At 34.3% G+C, this 15,731-nt stretch overlaps 2 protein-coding genes across 3 annotated transcripts; both read left to right on the top strand.

Moving 5' to 3' along the window:
- The first annotated feature begins 635 nt into the window (after positions 1–635).
- On the top strand, positions 636–15,295 carry gga3a (golgi associated, gamma adaptin ear containing, ARF binding protein 3a). Its single transcript, XM_051897110.1, has 20 exons — positions 636–792; positions 1,696–1,780; positions 2,193–2,268; positions 2,361–2,459; positions 2,617–2,740; positions 2,849–2,946; positions 3,696–3,776; positions 4,636–4,773; positions 4,855–4,936; positions 5,043–5,153; positions 5,302–5,565; positions 6,128–6,213; positions 6,350–6,513; positions 6,894–7,153; positions 7,291–7,460; positions 7,553–7,663; positions 9,315–10,758; positions 11,801–11,929; positions 13,943–14,014; positions 15,151–15,295. The coding sequence occupies exons 1-17, from the start codon at positions 753–755 to the stop codon at positions 9,423–9,425; spliced, it is 2,100 nt and encodes a 699-aa protein (XP_051753070.1). The 5' UTR covers positions 636–752; the 3' UTR covers positions 9,426–10,758; positions 11,801–11,929; positions 13,943–14,014; positions 15,151–15,295.
- On the top strand, positions 10,628–15,643 carry sumo2a (small ubiquitin like modifier 2a). 2 transcript variants are annotated; one of them, XM_051897112.1, is made up of 4 exons: positions 10,628–10,758; positions 11,801–11,929; positions 13,943–14,014; positions 15,151–15,643. In XM_051897112.1, the coding sequence occupies exons 1-4, from the start codon at positions 10,639–10,641 to the stop codon at positions 15,211–15,213; spliced, it is 384 nt and encodes a 127-aa protein (XP_051753072.1). In that variant the 5' UTR covers positions 10,628–10,638; the 3' UTR covers positions 15,214–15,643. The 2 variants fall into 2 exon arrangements, with proteins under 2 accessions (XP_051753072.1, XP_051753073.1); XM_051897113.1 differs by lacking the exon at positions 13,943–14,014.
- The last annotated feature ends 88 nt before the right edge of the window (positions 15,644–15,731 follow it).

The raw sequence follows: 15,731 nt of genomic DNA, 5'->3' as shown, positions 1-15,731 counted from the left end.
ATTATAGAATGTTAGATTGAGATAAATTTTTGATTTAATGAATGAATTTGTGTCATAGCAATATTATCTGTAATTGAGGGAGAGTTAAATTTTGATATGTTATTCATTTGAAGATGTTTGTAGGTATAACTGAGTTTGTTTTGTTAAAGTTTTTTTTTATTTTTACATTTTCAGTAAATAAATAAACATTTAGTAGGCCTATGATTTACACACAAACACACATTCTTTTTAGAATCAAATACTTGAATAGGTTAAGCAAAACAAATGTATATGGAAATCTTTTTGCCACTTAATTCAGGCCAATTAGCTCACTATAAAAAAATGTTTAATCTTCAAAAATGTTTAAATACAGTGTTATTAGACAATTATACAGCCAAAGCAGTTTATTTAGCCTACTGAAAAATATAGGCATAGGCCTGCCATGTACAAAGGGTGTTTCTTGCGGTTGTTTTTTAGTAAAACTAACAGTTTACAAACTGTTTTCTTTTGTTAAAGCCGTCTTGTCTTTCAATCTTTACCTATGAATATATGAATTATTTAGGCCTACGATAATTTATCATATATTGTATCTATGATAACCTAAAAAAAAAGCTAAATATATAGCTGATAATAATATTTTATTATTAATTATTTAGGAACTCCGCTTCCTCTCGGAACCACAACAGATTCACAGACTCAGAGTCAGAGGCACAAGAATGTCACATGACAGGTATGTGTAGTAGCTCGCTCTCGTCAGCTATGCAATTGTGATCATGGCGGATCCGGAAGGAGAGTCACTGGAGTCATGGCTAAGTGAGTTGTCATGCTAATACATTACCAGTATACGCTTAAATTTTACTCTTTAACGTCTTTAAGTTAAACAGTCGTGTCCAGATGCAGTTTGTTACTAGTTGTTTTCTCTTATCTTGGCGTGTCTGTGATATTTATACTGGCATGTTGAAGTGATGAGGATTGGATGGACTGTGACCCATCCTACTGTATAGCCAGGAATTGGGGTATCGTAGATGCGTTTAAAGTCAGCAGAATTTTTGGTTCGAACGCGCCTATTATGCCCCTAAATGTCTAGGTAGGCAGCGCAGCTAACTAACGTTAGCTTTTGAGTCACATGCACAATTGTGACTAGCAAAATATTCTGTCATCCACCAATCAGTTAAACTCATTTTGAACTGCTGTTGTCTAAACGGCTGTAACTTTACACTTTTTAATTTTTAGCTCTGAAACAGTTGCTTCTGTTTTAAGTAGAAAGCCAGCCATTTTGTCTTAAACTTCACAAGTTGCAGTTTACACTATTGTCTACTGTAGTGCTGGCTTTGAAGTTGTTTCTTTATCGATGAACTTTGCAACACTGACACATATTGAGCTGAATTGAATCAACACTAAACTAAATTGATTGAGCTGAACAATGACACTATTGCCTTCTGTACATCTGCTTTACAGCTGAAATTGGAGTTGTTTCATACAGGAATTTTGCTAAATTATGTTGTTTTCCTGTTTATTAGTGTGAGGCTGCTTTGAAACGATTTGTATTGTATAAAGCACTATATAAATGTGACTTGATTTGGATAAAAGTGTCTTCTAAATGCTTACATGTATTATGACATTTGTTATTTACTGAATATGTTAATTCAAATGTTGAGCAGAACAAGAGTAAAGCATAAGATAACTTATAATAAGATAATTTCATTTTCTTCTTAGACAAAGCCACCAATCCTTCCAACAGACAGGAGGAGTGGGAGTACATCATTGGATTCTGTGACCAAATCAATAAGGAACTTGAAGGGTATGTTCACCTTTCATGTAATTGTCTTATGTATTACAGAAACGTCTTATTATAATTCTTGACATGAGATTTGAAAAAGTTCTATTTGCTAAGTGAAATTACCATGGTGGTTACAAATACACTACATGACTTTTGCCCAGAAATCGACGCTAGTTGCTGAAAATCAGAGCCATTTGTTTAATGTATGATGCCCAGTTTTTCTCTGTAACAATTTACAATGTTGGCAAATGTATGATGAATATTGTTTTAAAATCTGCTCAGATTTTAAAAGTTGTGATGTGTACTTTATTCCAGCAGATAAGATATGATTCTTCTATAATACACAAGTTAGGATGATTCTATAATACAGAAACTGTAAAGTTTGTGTTCATTCTCATGAATCACTGATTTGAGAATTGTTTATAACTTGCAGCCCACAGATATCGGTCAGATTATTAGCACATAAAATTCAGTCACCCCAAGAATGGGAGTCATTACAAACACTTACTGTGAGTTTATCTCCTTCAGTCTTTAAAATTTACCAAAAATTGTATATTTAATATAGTGATTAAACTAAATTCAGATTTTTTTTTTCTTACAGGTTTTAGAAGCCTGCATGAAGAATTGTGGGAGAAGGTTTCATAATGAAGTTGGAAAATTTAGATTTTTAAATGAACTCATTAAAGTAGTTTCACCTAAGGTAAGTTAAAGGATAATTTCCACCAAAAATGAAACTTCTGTCATCCCTTATTCACCTTCAAGTTATTTAAAACCTGTATGATTTTTGGCAATATCCATTACAGAAACAATGCCTCCACAATAAGTTTTTGATTTTTTTTTTTTTTTTTATCCTGCAGTATTTGGGAGACAGAGTGTCTGAACGAGTGAAGACCAAAGTAATAGAGTTGCTCTACAGCTGGTCAGTTGCTTTACCAGATGAGGCAAAGATCACAGAGGCCTATCAGATGCTAAAGAAGCAAGGTTCTTTCATCACAAATATAAATACTTACATCTATAAGAATCTACTTACTTTCTGTGTTCCAATTTTGCTAGATTGTTTTGTTCAATCTTCAATGCATTCTTTCTTAGGTATTGTAACAGAAGACCCAGAGGTTCCTGTGGACAAGACCCTTGTTCCCTCGCCAAAGCCCAAGAATCCAGTGTTTGACAATGAGGAAAAGAGTAAGGTAAAGGAACACATTACAGTATTAAAGCTTAAAGAAATAATCCAAATTCAGTACAATTTGCTCTCAATTGACAGTATTTGTTGTATATGTTGGTTATCAGAAAAAAAAAAAAAAAAAAGTTTTCCCTTATTTTCTTTATAAAAAAAGCAAAAGTTACACTGTCTAGGTTGAGTGAGGCACTTACAATGGAATGAATGGGGCTAATCCATAATGTATGTTAAAATGCTCACTGTTTCAATTGTGTAGCCACAAGACAAGAGCGTTAACATGATTTGAGTGTGATTAAAAAAATTACTTACTAACCTTTTCTGTGAGAAGTTGCATCAAATTTTATGATTTTGTTGGTGACTGAGAACAGATTAGTGCAAAACAAATTCAATGCGCATCTGCGACCTGCGTATACCAAGGACGAGCGGTTACAATAATCGGGTAGCACTATTCTGGTGATGATATTTGCGTCAATGTGCTTGGACCCTCATGTACACGTAAAAAACAAAGTATACTTTGGGCTTTAAGGCCGTAAATCATAAAACCATAAAATGCCAATTTAAACAACTTTATAGCTCAAACTATTTTTTAACAGAAGAATCAATGTCAGTGCTTCTATGAAACTGTATGCTTTTAGTTCTGCTTTTAAATCCAAATGCTGCTGACAGGGCTTAACTTGTATTGAACCTAGAATATTCTTTTAAGGGTAATTATTTTGTAATTTTGTAAAGCATTGTCTATCTATAAAAATTTTCTTGCAGCGTCTTGCAGAACTTCTTAAGAGTAAAAAGCCTGAGGATCTTCAAGAAGCCAACCGCATTATCAAGAACATGGTCAAAGAGGTAAGTGCTTCAAAAATTTTTGGCTAATTTTTTAAAAACAAATATTTTGGGATTACCGACAAATAAGTAAATCCTTCAAATATCTACAAAAAACACAGGTGCCATTTTTTATTTTTATTTATTTATTTATTTATTTTTAATAGGGATGTACTATTTGTATTCATGTTTTTGGCTTCATATGGTATTGTAAAAACACATTTTAAAAAATAAAAAATGAATGTCATGAAGGAATTATATCACATCATAGTAGAACATCATGGCTGTGTGTCAAGGTCAACAAATAATATCAGATTAATATTAAATTATTAAATAATATCAAGTCTCTTAAAATAACAGATCACTTTACCTTTTTATGACAATATTTTATGAAAATTTCAAGTGGTCCATCTCCAAAAAAAAAAAAAAAAAATAATAATAATAATAAATAAATATATATATATATATATATATATATATATATATATATATATATATATATATATATATATTAGACTTGATATTATTTAATTATTTAATATTAATCTGATATTATTTGTTGACCTTAACACACAGCCATGATGTTCTACTATGATGTGATATAATTCCTTACTATTTAAATTTTATTTATTTATTTTTTTTCTGCATGTTGATTGCATGGTTATTTTTAAGCAGTTTTGTTAAAATATAATTTTGTAAGAAATATTACACCAAAAAGTATCAAAATGAATTTTAATTCAGAAATTAAAAGCATGCTTATGGTCGATGTGGTGTATTCAAATCATTAATATGTGCGTCATTACCTTTTTGTTTACTCTGTTGATGTTTGTGCTTGCAAGAATTCCTATGAATTTGTCAAATGGCCCTCTTACTTTGCTTTCAGGATGAGGCTATACAGCAGAAAGCTTCCCATCGTGCCAACACCCTAGAGGAGGTGAACAACAGTGTGAAGCTCCTTAATGAGATGCTAAGACATTTCAAAAAAGATGAGTCGACACAAGCAGACAAAGAACTTCTAACGGTAAGACCTTTTATATCCAGTCACTGCTAAACTTAACTTGCATTTGTATGTAACTGACCATGTGCAACTTTATGTTCATAGGATCTTTATAATGACTGTGACAAACTTCGAACTGCTGTCTTCAGACTCGCCACCGAGACAGAGGATGATGACAGTGCCTTAGGTAATACACATTAGTAAATAAAAACTCATTTAGGTTTTGAGCCTATAGTGTATTAGAACAAAATATCTTTCTTTCCTTCACATGTATCTTTTGGTCTTTGGTGCAGGTGATATTTTGCACGCTAGTGATGATCTCTCACGGGTAATCAACTCCTATAAAAAGATTGTTGAAGGACAGACCATTGTGATTGACATGCCAGGGTTAACGGCCTCAAAATGTATGTATAATGCACCAGAATTGTTACACTTTACACATTAAAATTTTTGTTTTTTTTAAAATTTAGCATACTGTATCTGAATCATCCAAACAGCTTGCATGGTCTATTAAACTACAGTTCTGAAAATTGCTGTTTTCTGTTTGTTTAGACACCAATGATGGAAGCTCATCTGAGATTTTGATTGATTTGGCTGATTTGGACTCTGGGTCCCCTTCACCCCTCAAACATGTTTTGACTCCACCTCAGCACTCCGATTCCATTCCTGCTGACCTCCTCACACTTACATCTATAATTGGAGCTCAGCCTTCCTCTTCCAACACGTCTTCTGGATCGTCAAGTTTCCAAATCAGTCCTCCATCAAGCCAGCTTCCCAGCAGTCTTTCTCTTCTGGATGAAGAACTTGGTTCATTAGGTAAAGATGGCTTTAGATTATTTTGCAATATGTGGTGGGTGTTTTATTAGGAATGTATTTAATACAAAATTTAATACACCACTGTTCAAAAGTTTGAGGCCAGTATTTCCACACTTTCCACATTAAGCAGCAAAACCATTTTGAGGAAGAAGAAAAGAAGAAGAGAAAAGTTTCTTGAGCACCAAATCAGCAAATTAGAATGATTTTGTAAGGATTGTGTAACCTAGAGGACTGATATAATGGCCACTGAAAATGGAGCTTTGAAACGGTTATTTTAAATTAGAATAAAATTTCACAAAATTAATGTTTTACTGTTTTATTTAAAATATCAAATAAATACAGCCTTTGTAAACAAGTCTTTAATTTTAAAAGCAAAAATCATACTGACCTCAAACCTTTGTACTGGAGTGCAAGTAATATATGTGTAATATAATATTATAATTATCATAATAGAATAAATACAATTTTACATAAGAATGGGTTTAAATTCAATAAGTAACAGTCATCCATTTAAGGCAATCTCAGTGTTTAACACTCTTAGTGTTAACTGGCTATTTTTCAGGCCTTGGTAGTGTGGACTCAAACTCAAAGAAGTCAGCAGAGAGGAATACAAAAGAAGCTCAAAGCAATCAGTGGATTTCTTCACAAGTAAGATTACAAGAGTGTTGTGTATACATAAATGTATAATTAATTTAAAATGTGTGCCTAGAACGTCTGCATTTTGTGATGTTTGATATCTACCCATAAAACTTTTTTTATTTTTTTATTTTTTTTGTAATGACAGACTTCTAAACCAGTGATTGACCTGCTCTGCAGCTCTGCTCCATTAAATCCTCTAATCTCAACAGCGCCACCTACCTCTGAAGCTACCTCAGTTACAGGCTTTGAAAACTCCCTTCAGCAGAGCAGTAAAGATTTTGCCATGTTGGACCTGGACAAGGCTAATAGGTAGTGAGAAAATAAGTAGCAATTTCTTAAAACAAAAACAAACAAACAAACAAAAAAAACATTTATTTATTTATTTATTTATTTATTACATATTAGAATTATTTCTGACAGATCATGTGACACTGAAGTAATGGCTGCTGAAAATAAAGCTTTGCAATCATAGGAAAAAAAAATACTTTTTTCAAGAAGGATTGATGCCATTGGTAAATGTGAGTTGTTCACAGATGAAGCAGTTTAATAATAGCATTAAAACGTGGAAGGAAAGGGGCACAACATGCACACTCTATTATTAGAACCTTTTATTATGATCAGAGAACTAGTAATGAAGTGTCTCGTTTCTTTTAAATACAACTAATTATTTGTTTTTCTATATGAAGCAGCCAGTCCAAATATTCAAGCTCGGGCAGCAGAGAACTTAGAGCTTGGGAAGAGAACATTCATCCTGCATTACCCACATTCAGTTTTCCCGCTGGAATAACACCAGTGCCTTCTGCTGTAACCTCTGCCAAACCTCAGAGCTTCGCCCCAGACAGCCCTCTCTTCAGATCCCTCTCTCCAACATTACCCACCAGTCAGTCACCCTCAGGCTCGGACATCTCCCTAAACAGTGTCTTTGTCCCACTGGAGGCCATTAAACCAAGTAAGGCCAATAAATTAATATGGTTGCTGTTGATAAAAAGGTTGTTTTTTTTTATTCTGATATAAAAGCAATTACTCTAGACATAATTACTTGCCTGAAAGGCTTAGAACTGTTTGTTTTTCCCTTTGTTTTCACAGGTAAGGAGTGTCCAGTTACAGCCTACGATAAGGATGGTGTTCGTGTGTTGTTGCACTTTGCTACTGACCATCCACCTGGTCGTCCTGATGTTCTGGTGATTGTCGTGTCCATGTTAAATACAGCACCACTGTTAGTGAGGAATGTAGTGCTTCAGGCAGCTGTGCCAAAGGTGAGAGGCACGAAATGAATCTCGGGAAATGGTTTCAGATGGTTTTGATTATTTGATTTTTGACTTTTACCTCTCTGATTTGTAATTGACAGTCTATGAGAGTGAAGCTGCAGCCCCCTTCTGGAACAGAAATGGTCCCCTTTAACCCCTTCATGCCCCCCAGTTCTATCACACAGATCATGCTGCTGGCTAACCCACTGAAGGTGAAGAAAGACACATACATACACATGTATACTTAGCTATCTAAATGAGGACGTTTTTATATACAGCTAGTTATAAATATTATAACTTAACCCTAACCTTGAAAGAAAACTTTATGCTTTTTTAAAATAAAACATCCTCAAAAGTTAGTTTTGTCAGATTAAGCTCACTTCTGGGTGAAAATTTGTCAGCAAATATGGTTAAGTAGGTACGCCCACAGACAATTTTCTCACCATTAACAGGACATTTATTAAAGAAAAGCAAATTAATGTCACTTTTTTAAATTTTTTTATTTCTGTTTCCTGCTGTAGAAATTAAATGGGTTAATCACAAAATATTGCCTTTCTGACCTAGCAAGGTTCAGTTTTAATCATAAAGAACAATTTGACTTCTTTCCTTAATGTGTGAAATAAATAAATGAATGAATGAATGAATAAATAAAATATAGCAAGGAAGGTAACATCAGTTACAAGCTGTCAAAAAATATTAATTTTCAAAGATGGCATCAATAATGACACTAAAATCAATAAATTATACAATTAATTTGTTTCACGCTAACATTAAAAAATGTATCACCAATGCATATATCCATGTGTAAATGAAATGGGGAAAATATAATTGGGTAAATTGTTAACTTTTGACAAACTTTATTTTAAAATAAATTATATTATTAATTACATTGTTTTGCTTTTTTGCAAAATTGTTAGACCTTGCACTAATGCCTAAACTTGGTAAATAAATTCACGGTCATGTTTTGTGGACTATTGATATTGATATTCTGTTCTGTTTCCTTTGGTTCCTTTTTCCCTGATCTTTTTAGGGGCCATTTACACGACACTGTTTTAAACTAAAAACGTAAAACTTTTAATGCGTTTTGGCCGTTCATTTACACGACAACGGCGTTTTGGGTCCATGAAAATGCAAACTTTTGAAAATGGGTTTCAATGTGCAAGTTTTTTAAAACGGTCTCCATGTAAACAACAAACACACGAATCTGTGGAAACGATGACGTCATGCACATGCGTATTACTTGCTCAGTCTATAGGGTTTCATCGCCATCTAATGTCCTGGCAGCAGAATACAGCGTTTTTAGGTGTTTTCGCAAATCTGTGTGAATAGGGATCGTTTTGACAATGGTGTCATATTTACGCAGAAAACTCAAAGGAAAAACTTCTCCGTTTTAAGCATATCATCGTAAGTTTCTGTTTCCATGGTGGTTGTTTTAAGTACACACCTGTCTCTAGTTCTGTTAATTACAATTCCCTTGTGTATTTAAGCCCTGTCAGTTCTTTATTCTGTGTTAATCGTCTATGGTTTATGCAGTTAGTGTTTCTCCTACGTTGTTCCTGTGATGCCCTGTGTACTTTGTTTTGTTAATAAAGACTGTCTATTTATATCTTCTTCGTCTTTGTGCATGCTGACTACACGTTACATGGCAGAATGCTTTTATATGGGATTTCTTGACTATTACAAATGTTTAATCACTTAAAAATCAATAATCATGTTTGTCACCATATTTCAAGAATGACTGCTAATTCCAGCAGAATTAGTTATTAGATGTAGTTTTACATGTGGCCATAAAAATAAATTATAAATGTGTTTCTGTGATAAACTAAATGACTCTGTAAATAATTGTATGTGTGTGTTTTGCAGGAGAAAGTGAGAATGAGGTACAAGTTGACATTCATCCTTGGAGATCGACAGGTCACAGAGTCCGGTGAGATAGACAAGTTCCCTCCAGTGGAAAGATGGGGTCATTTATAGCTGTGTAAGCATTATTACTGCTTAAGAGAAATGGAAAACATGGTGTGTAAGTGCATCAGTGAGCCCTCGACGGTGTCTCAAAGATATGTTATGTCCAGGACCAGGCCTTACCTTTGACACACTGGATGTTAAATGTATAAATCCCAATCTCTGAGTAACCACAGATGTCTTGATGTGCTGGTCTTGGTCATTAGTTACTGTTGTCATTAACATAAGCGTATTGCTTATAGTAATGGGTCATTTTATTGTTAGCCACCACTTGACAATTCAGCTCATACAGATCACTGGACATGTTACGATTTTAATATCTTTCAATCTCTGTTCTGTGATGTGATGCACCAGTTCTGTTAGTGCTTATGTGAATTTTATTGATGTTATTTCTGAGTTTTACATATTTATTTCTATTTATCAGATTCTTGGTGTTTGACATGGCTGGCCTCACTGGTTTAAAGTCAAGTTTACTTTGTTTTACGTCATTTAGCAGAAACTCAATAGATAGCAGTAATTCACACAGGAAAGTGTGTGTGGGGGAAGAAAAAAAAATGGTGCAAAGCATTCTTTGACTTCTGTGTTTTTGGATGTAAAATTTCACTCTTTCTTTCTTTTTCTTTTTTTTTTTTTTACACAACTGGAAGGAACTCTACCTGTATATAGAGTTGTCCAATTTTCTTTCTTGGTGTGTGTGTGTGTGTATATAATTGGACAGGAGGCTGGTTTTGATGTGTAAAAAGACAAACTTTACATTTTGGGGATATTACAGATGCCATTATTTATATTATAAAATTAGATTTTTTAAATGATTTGTTTGCAGTATGGACTTATGGAAGTAATGGAAGCCTTTTTGTATGGCTTTTGTTTTGTTTTACAGCAGATGCCTCAGTATTATTTTGTTGTACTGGATGTGTCCAGCAGTGTATTCTACTTAATGATATTCAAATACAATTATTAATTTGACTTGTAAATTATTTTGAAGAAGAGCTTCACAAATCTTCCAATGATGATACTGTTCTTTTTAGATTCTTAGTAAAAATCTAGAATTTAACATTATGTATACTGTTTTAAAGACAAATAAATATACTGTTTTGAACAATGTGGCATATGTTTATCACTATTGGTTGTTGTTGGTGTTGTCAAATTATTCACACCAAACTTTGCAGCTAAAATGCAGCTGGGGATATTACTTATTTTATTAAGCAATAAAACCAAGGGGAGGATGGGGATCAGTAATGGGACTCCGGAAGTTGACCCTTTTAAATGTCGTCATGTCCGGCGGCATTACGCGCGTTCTTGTGAGGCAGAGGCAGTGGCAGTCATGGCAGACGAGAAGCCAAAGGTGCGTGTGCAGGGCTCTTTATAAATGTTCTAATAAGCGCTATACTTTGTTATATGATTAATGGGGACTATTTTCCCCCTTTCTCATTTATTGCTTAGTGTGATTCATTGAAATGGTGATGGTCTTTCATTAAGCTAACGCGCTAATTATCCAGTTCGCTAATGTGCCTTGCACCTTATACACGCTGCAAGCGATGAGACAAAACTTATAGTAAACAAAGCACTGTATTTTGGAAGCGCGTGTGGCACGCTTGGGTCCACTGCAGTTTCTCGCGAGCTCACTTGACTGTTCGCGCGCAAAGCTCTGGACTCTCGAATTAGTGCCGCAGACTGACCATAGACTGGGGGAAAAAAGCGTTATTGGAGTTCATTTATTTGTGTTGTCTTATGTTTTGACAGACTTATTTTTGACAGTAACTTAAAAAAAAAGGTTGTGCGTGTCATGAGTATATTGGAAATCTTACTTAAGTGCTTTACAATACTTTTCATAAATTTACTCTGCAACAGTGCTTCTCAAACCTGTGCCGGGGGACCCCCTCAACCACTGCACATTTTCCATGTCGCCCTCTAGCACATCTGAATCAACTCATCAGCTCATTAGTAGAGACTGCAAGACTTGAATTAAAGTGTGAATAATGAGCGAGACATACAAAATGTGCAGTGGTGTTTGCGTAGCACTGTTCTACTCAATTCACTTAATTTTAAATCCGTAATAAAGAAATGCCCACATTTTCAGTATTATGGTGTCACCCAGTATTTATTTATTTATATGTTTATTGCTGTTCTGTTGTTCAATACATCGATTTATTACTTTGTATAATGGTTTAGACTTTGGAGGACAATATTTTAGATGGGTGGAAGTGTCTTGTTTTGCCTCTTAGCTTTGTATACCCTTTTATTGAACTAAATTTATGGTTGTGTACCTTTCCATGATTCCTGTCATGATTCCAAGATGCTACAGTGCACTAAATCAGTTATTTTGGTCAAGCATTTATTTACTTTATGTATGTATGATAACAACTGTATTTCACTTTTCATTTCAGGAGGGTGTGAAAACAGAGAATGACCACATAAATCTGAAAGTAGCTGGGCAGGATGGCTCAGTGGTTCAGTTCAAAATCAAGAGGCACACACCCCTCAACAAACTGATGAAAGCATATTGTGAGAGACAGGTAAAACATTTTCATGCACATTCAGCTGCATCATCAATAATCCTTCCGTTAAGTGCACAGGTTGGCCATACTTGCCACTAGGCGACGGGTATAGAAGATGGGTATGTCTGGAAATAATTGGTTATAAGTTGGATATAAATCACAGCTGTATGTATCTGCAGCCAGTGAGCTTCATTGCACAACAATCTGGTTCAGTATTCGCTGAAAGCTAGTCCAGCTTAACATTATCAGAGTTCCTCTGAAATCCTCCACCTGATCTGCTATGAGGAATATTATGTATGTCTGTGTGTTTAAAAGCATGATTTACATGCTCACTGGCAGCATATGTAGTCCGCCAAGACCAAATACATCAACACTGTCATATCCTTTTACACAATGTTTCTCAAGTCAAGTCCTCTGGAACAACCTCCTAGAATGTTTTAGATGTCTCCTTATTCAAACTAAGAAGCTGACAAGCTAAGTTATTTTAATTAGTGAGACACCTAAAACTTTTTGGTAGGTGGGTCCCCAGGACTGCAGTTGAGAAACACTAATATGTTAAAACTACTACTTGCTGAACTTTGGTTATAGTTTATTACTAAATTATAGAACTCATACAGGCCTGGTTTCACAGACAGTGCTTATATTAAGTCAGGATTAGACCTTAGTTAAATAGGGACATTTAAGTAGCTTTTATAAACGTGCCTTTAAGGGGAAGAAGGAAAAAAAAAAAAAAAAAAAAAACATTACTGGTGTGCATCTTGAGACATATTTTAACATGTCTTTACAAATTGCTTTCAGTCAAAACAGCTCAAACATGCATTTTAGTCTGGGAAAAGGATCAAGCCTTGTCTGTGAAACCGGGGGACAATGTGTTAATAGACCTCCTATAAAACAATATTGCAGTATTGCAATAACCACTATTATTTTGCTTTATTTGCCACGGTGGAAAATTTTGGTTATATAGATGTTAACCGAAACCTCAATCTCAGTTCAGGATGGTCCTAGCTTTTGAGAACACAAACTGATCTCTGCAGCACATAAGAAGGTACATCTATTAACATTTTTCACATTATTGTTCTTTAGACTTGGTCTTAAATCCCAGAGCAAGGGCTAGTATAAATCTGGGGAAAGCCTGCTTTGTTAATGTGTATTGAGATCTGATCAGATAAGCATAAAAATGAACAGTATTTTACAGTAATTGTTTGCTGAAAGTTTGATTTAGAAGCTGTGAGCTTTTCTCACTCAGGTTCTCAGAAATGTTGAGAGCATTAGGTGGCAGTTTTATGAGAACATTGTTCATGGGAATGGTTTTGATGTTCTTGATCAGGAATTTTTGTTGTAAAAAGATTATACTTTCACTGTATTAACATTTTGGATGTCACTGACAAGCATAAGCTATTGTATGTCAATCATAAACCTAACTACTGTAAAATAATGTAACAGCTTTTTGCTTTTATTAATATGCTTATTACATCTTTTCACTCTTCACACAAATGTGTGAATGAAGTAGGATTTTCCCATGTTTCTGCTAGACCTAGCTCTGTAACCAGTGGAATCTCAAACTCAATTTACTACCAAATTACTAATTTGTATGTGCAAAATGTTTATGTACACATACCTTGCAATGTGCTCTATAGATCAAGTTTTGTTTCAAAGAGCTATGACCAAAATGTTAAGAACTGGAAGTATTAAAAATAAAATAGCTGGTAATTTGTCATTAATTTAAATGAAAATTGAGAGGCATTTTTAAGATTTTTTTTTTTTTAAAGATAAATACATCCATAGTGATGCAAAACCATGTGAAAAATCACAAACATGGAAAAATTGGGCCTGTATATTCCATAAATCACATGAATTGTTGAGGTATCATTGGCAGGGTTTCGGAAGACATGCAATACTATGCTGAAGGTAATGCTGTAGGTGATGCTTCATTTGTCATTTGACATGGCCTTTGCAACACAATATTCCAATTGGTTATGTGTCTAAAGCATGCTTATCACGCAGTCAAATCAACATTTGATCTGTTCACAGGGGCTAACAATGCGTCAGATTCGGTTCCGGTTTGATGGGCAGCCAATTAATGAGACTGACACACCAGCTCAGGTACAGTTCACTGATATGACCAGTTCTACATGTCACCATGCTTAAAGCAGGGCTCGACATTAAATCGGTAATTAACTTGTCTAAGTAAAAATGTTGCTTGTCTGGAAAAAATAGGATTTAAAAAAAAAAATTATTCTGAAACAATATTATCATCAGTGGTTCTATCAGCTTTGACATTTTAAATCGGCATATTTGTGACATTCACCCAGAGAGTGATATTTACACCCCCCCTAAATTCAGTTATAATAAGATGCTGGGTTGTTACCAGTCAAATTAAATCATTTACACTGAAAAATTACAACTGCATTAAATAATGTTATGCAGTTGTTTTAAATATTTTTTTTGAAAATACAAATGAGAAATTTTGGGGAAAACATTATACTTTTAAACATGAAACTAAACCGCCAGTAGGTGGCGGCAAGTGACACTCTTAATGAGTTGAGTTATAAATTCAAACGATTCGTTCAAAACGGCTGATTCATTCAAGCATGAGGCAGCAGTTTACTCAACCGATTTGTTCAAAAGGAGATGCGCTATGATTCTGCTGTGATCTTTGTTTGGAACTATTTTTGCTGCTGAAATAGAAGAAAAACAGTCCATATTGCATCTAAAATGTAAATTACTTAATATTAACTACTTGTTTATTGAACTGTCGTATGAAATCAGTTAGGGTTAACCCAACCATGATGGTATTCAGGAAAACGGCATTCTTGGTCGTGTGATGTTGCTTAACTGTATCATATGTTATACATATAAAAATTCCACATTTTTACCACAGTATGTTAACTGAGTTTCTTTGTGTGTGCTGCGCTCATTTGTTTCAATTTCTCCTTGAGAGGCTGCACAACCTTGTTACCATCAGTACATTATTCATGATATATTATCCACTCTCGATCATCACTTAACACTAACTCCTGGTTTCACAGACAAGGCTTAAGCCTAGTTCCAGACTAAAATGCATGTTTGAGCTGTTTTAACTGAAAGCAACTTGCACTGGCATAGCTTAAAATATGTCAGTGCCATTGTTTTGTCTCAAAATTCTTTCACTTGCTCTTTCAATAAGCGGACAAGCGTTGTCTAGCCCTGCTTAAAGCATGTGTATAATTTACAGTCTGTCTCTTTTAATCTATTTGCAGTTGGAAATGGAGGATGAGGATACAATTGATGTATTTCAGCAACAGACTGGGGGCCTGATGTAAATAACTACCTCTGCACTCCATCATCATTGTCCTCCTCTCTGTGCCCTGCATTTTTTTTTTTTTTTTTTTTTTTTAATATAAATATAGGCTGACCTCCCTCCACCTTTCCAAGAGTTGCCCACTAAAATGCCCATCAGCAGATGAATGGCATTTTTAAAATATATTTGTGTAAACGCATTGATATATTTCATCAGATGTGGATCTCAAGGCTAAAATGCTTTTGATCAGTCATCAGATCTGGTATATAGAATTGTGGTCAGTGTCAGTTCTAAAGTACTGTTTTGTTTGCTTAGAGCCGTTGGACTTTTTATATATATTTTATATGTTGATGTATTTCTCTTTTGTACTCAGGTTAATTTTATTCAGTGATTGTTGTGAACTGAAATGTTGATACGATTTTGTGTTGGAATAAAACAGTTTTACAAAACCACTTGAGGCATTTTTTTATTATTATTATTATTATTTGTTCATTATTAACTTCCAACATAAAGTTAAATGGGACATTGTGTTTACACTTC

Source organism: Ctenopharyngodon idella, chromosome 6 (genome assembly GCF_019924925.1).
Source record: "Ctenopharyngodon idella isolate HZGC_01 chromosome 6, HZGC01, whole genome shotgun sequence".
In the NCBI taxonomy this organism is placed as follows: Eukaryota; Metazoa; Chordata; class Actinopteri; order Cypriniformes; family Xenocyprididae; genus Ctenopharyngodon; species Ctenopharyngodon idella.
This window is presented reverse-complemented; position numbering and strand designations above follow the sequence as displayed.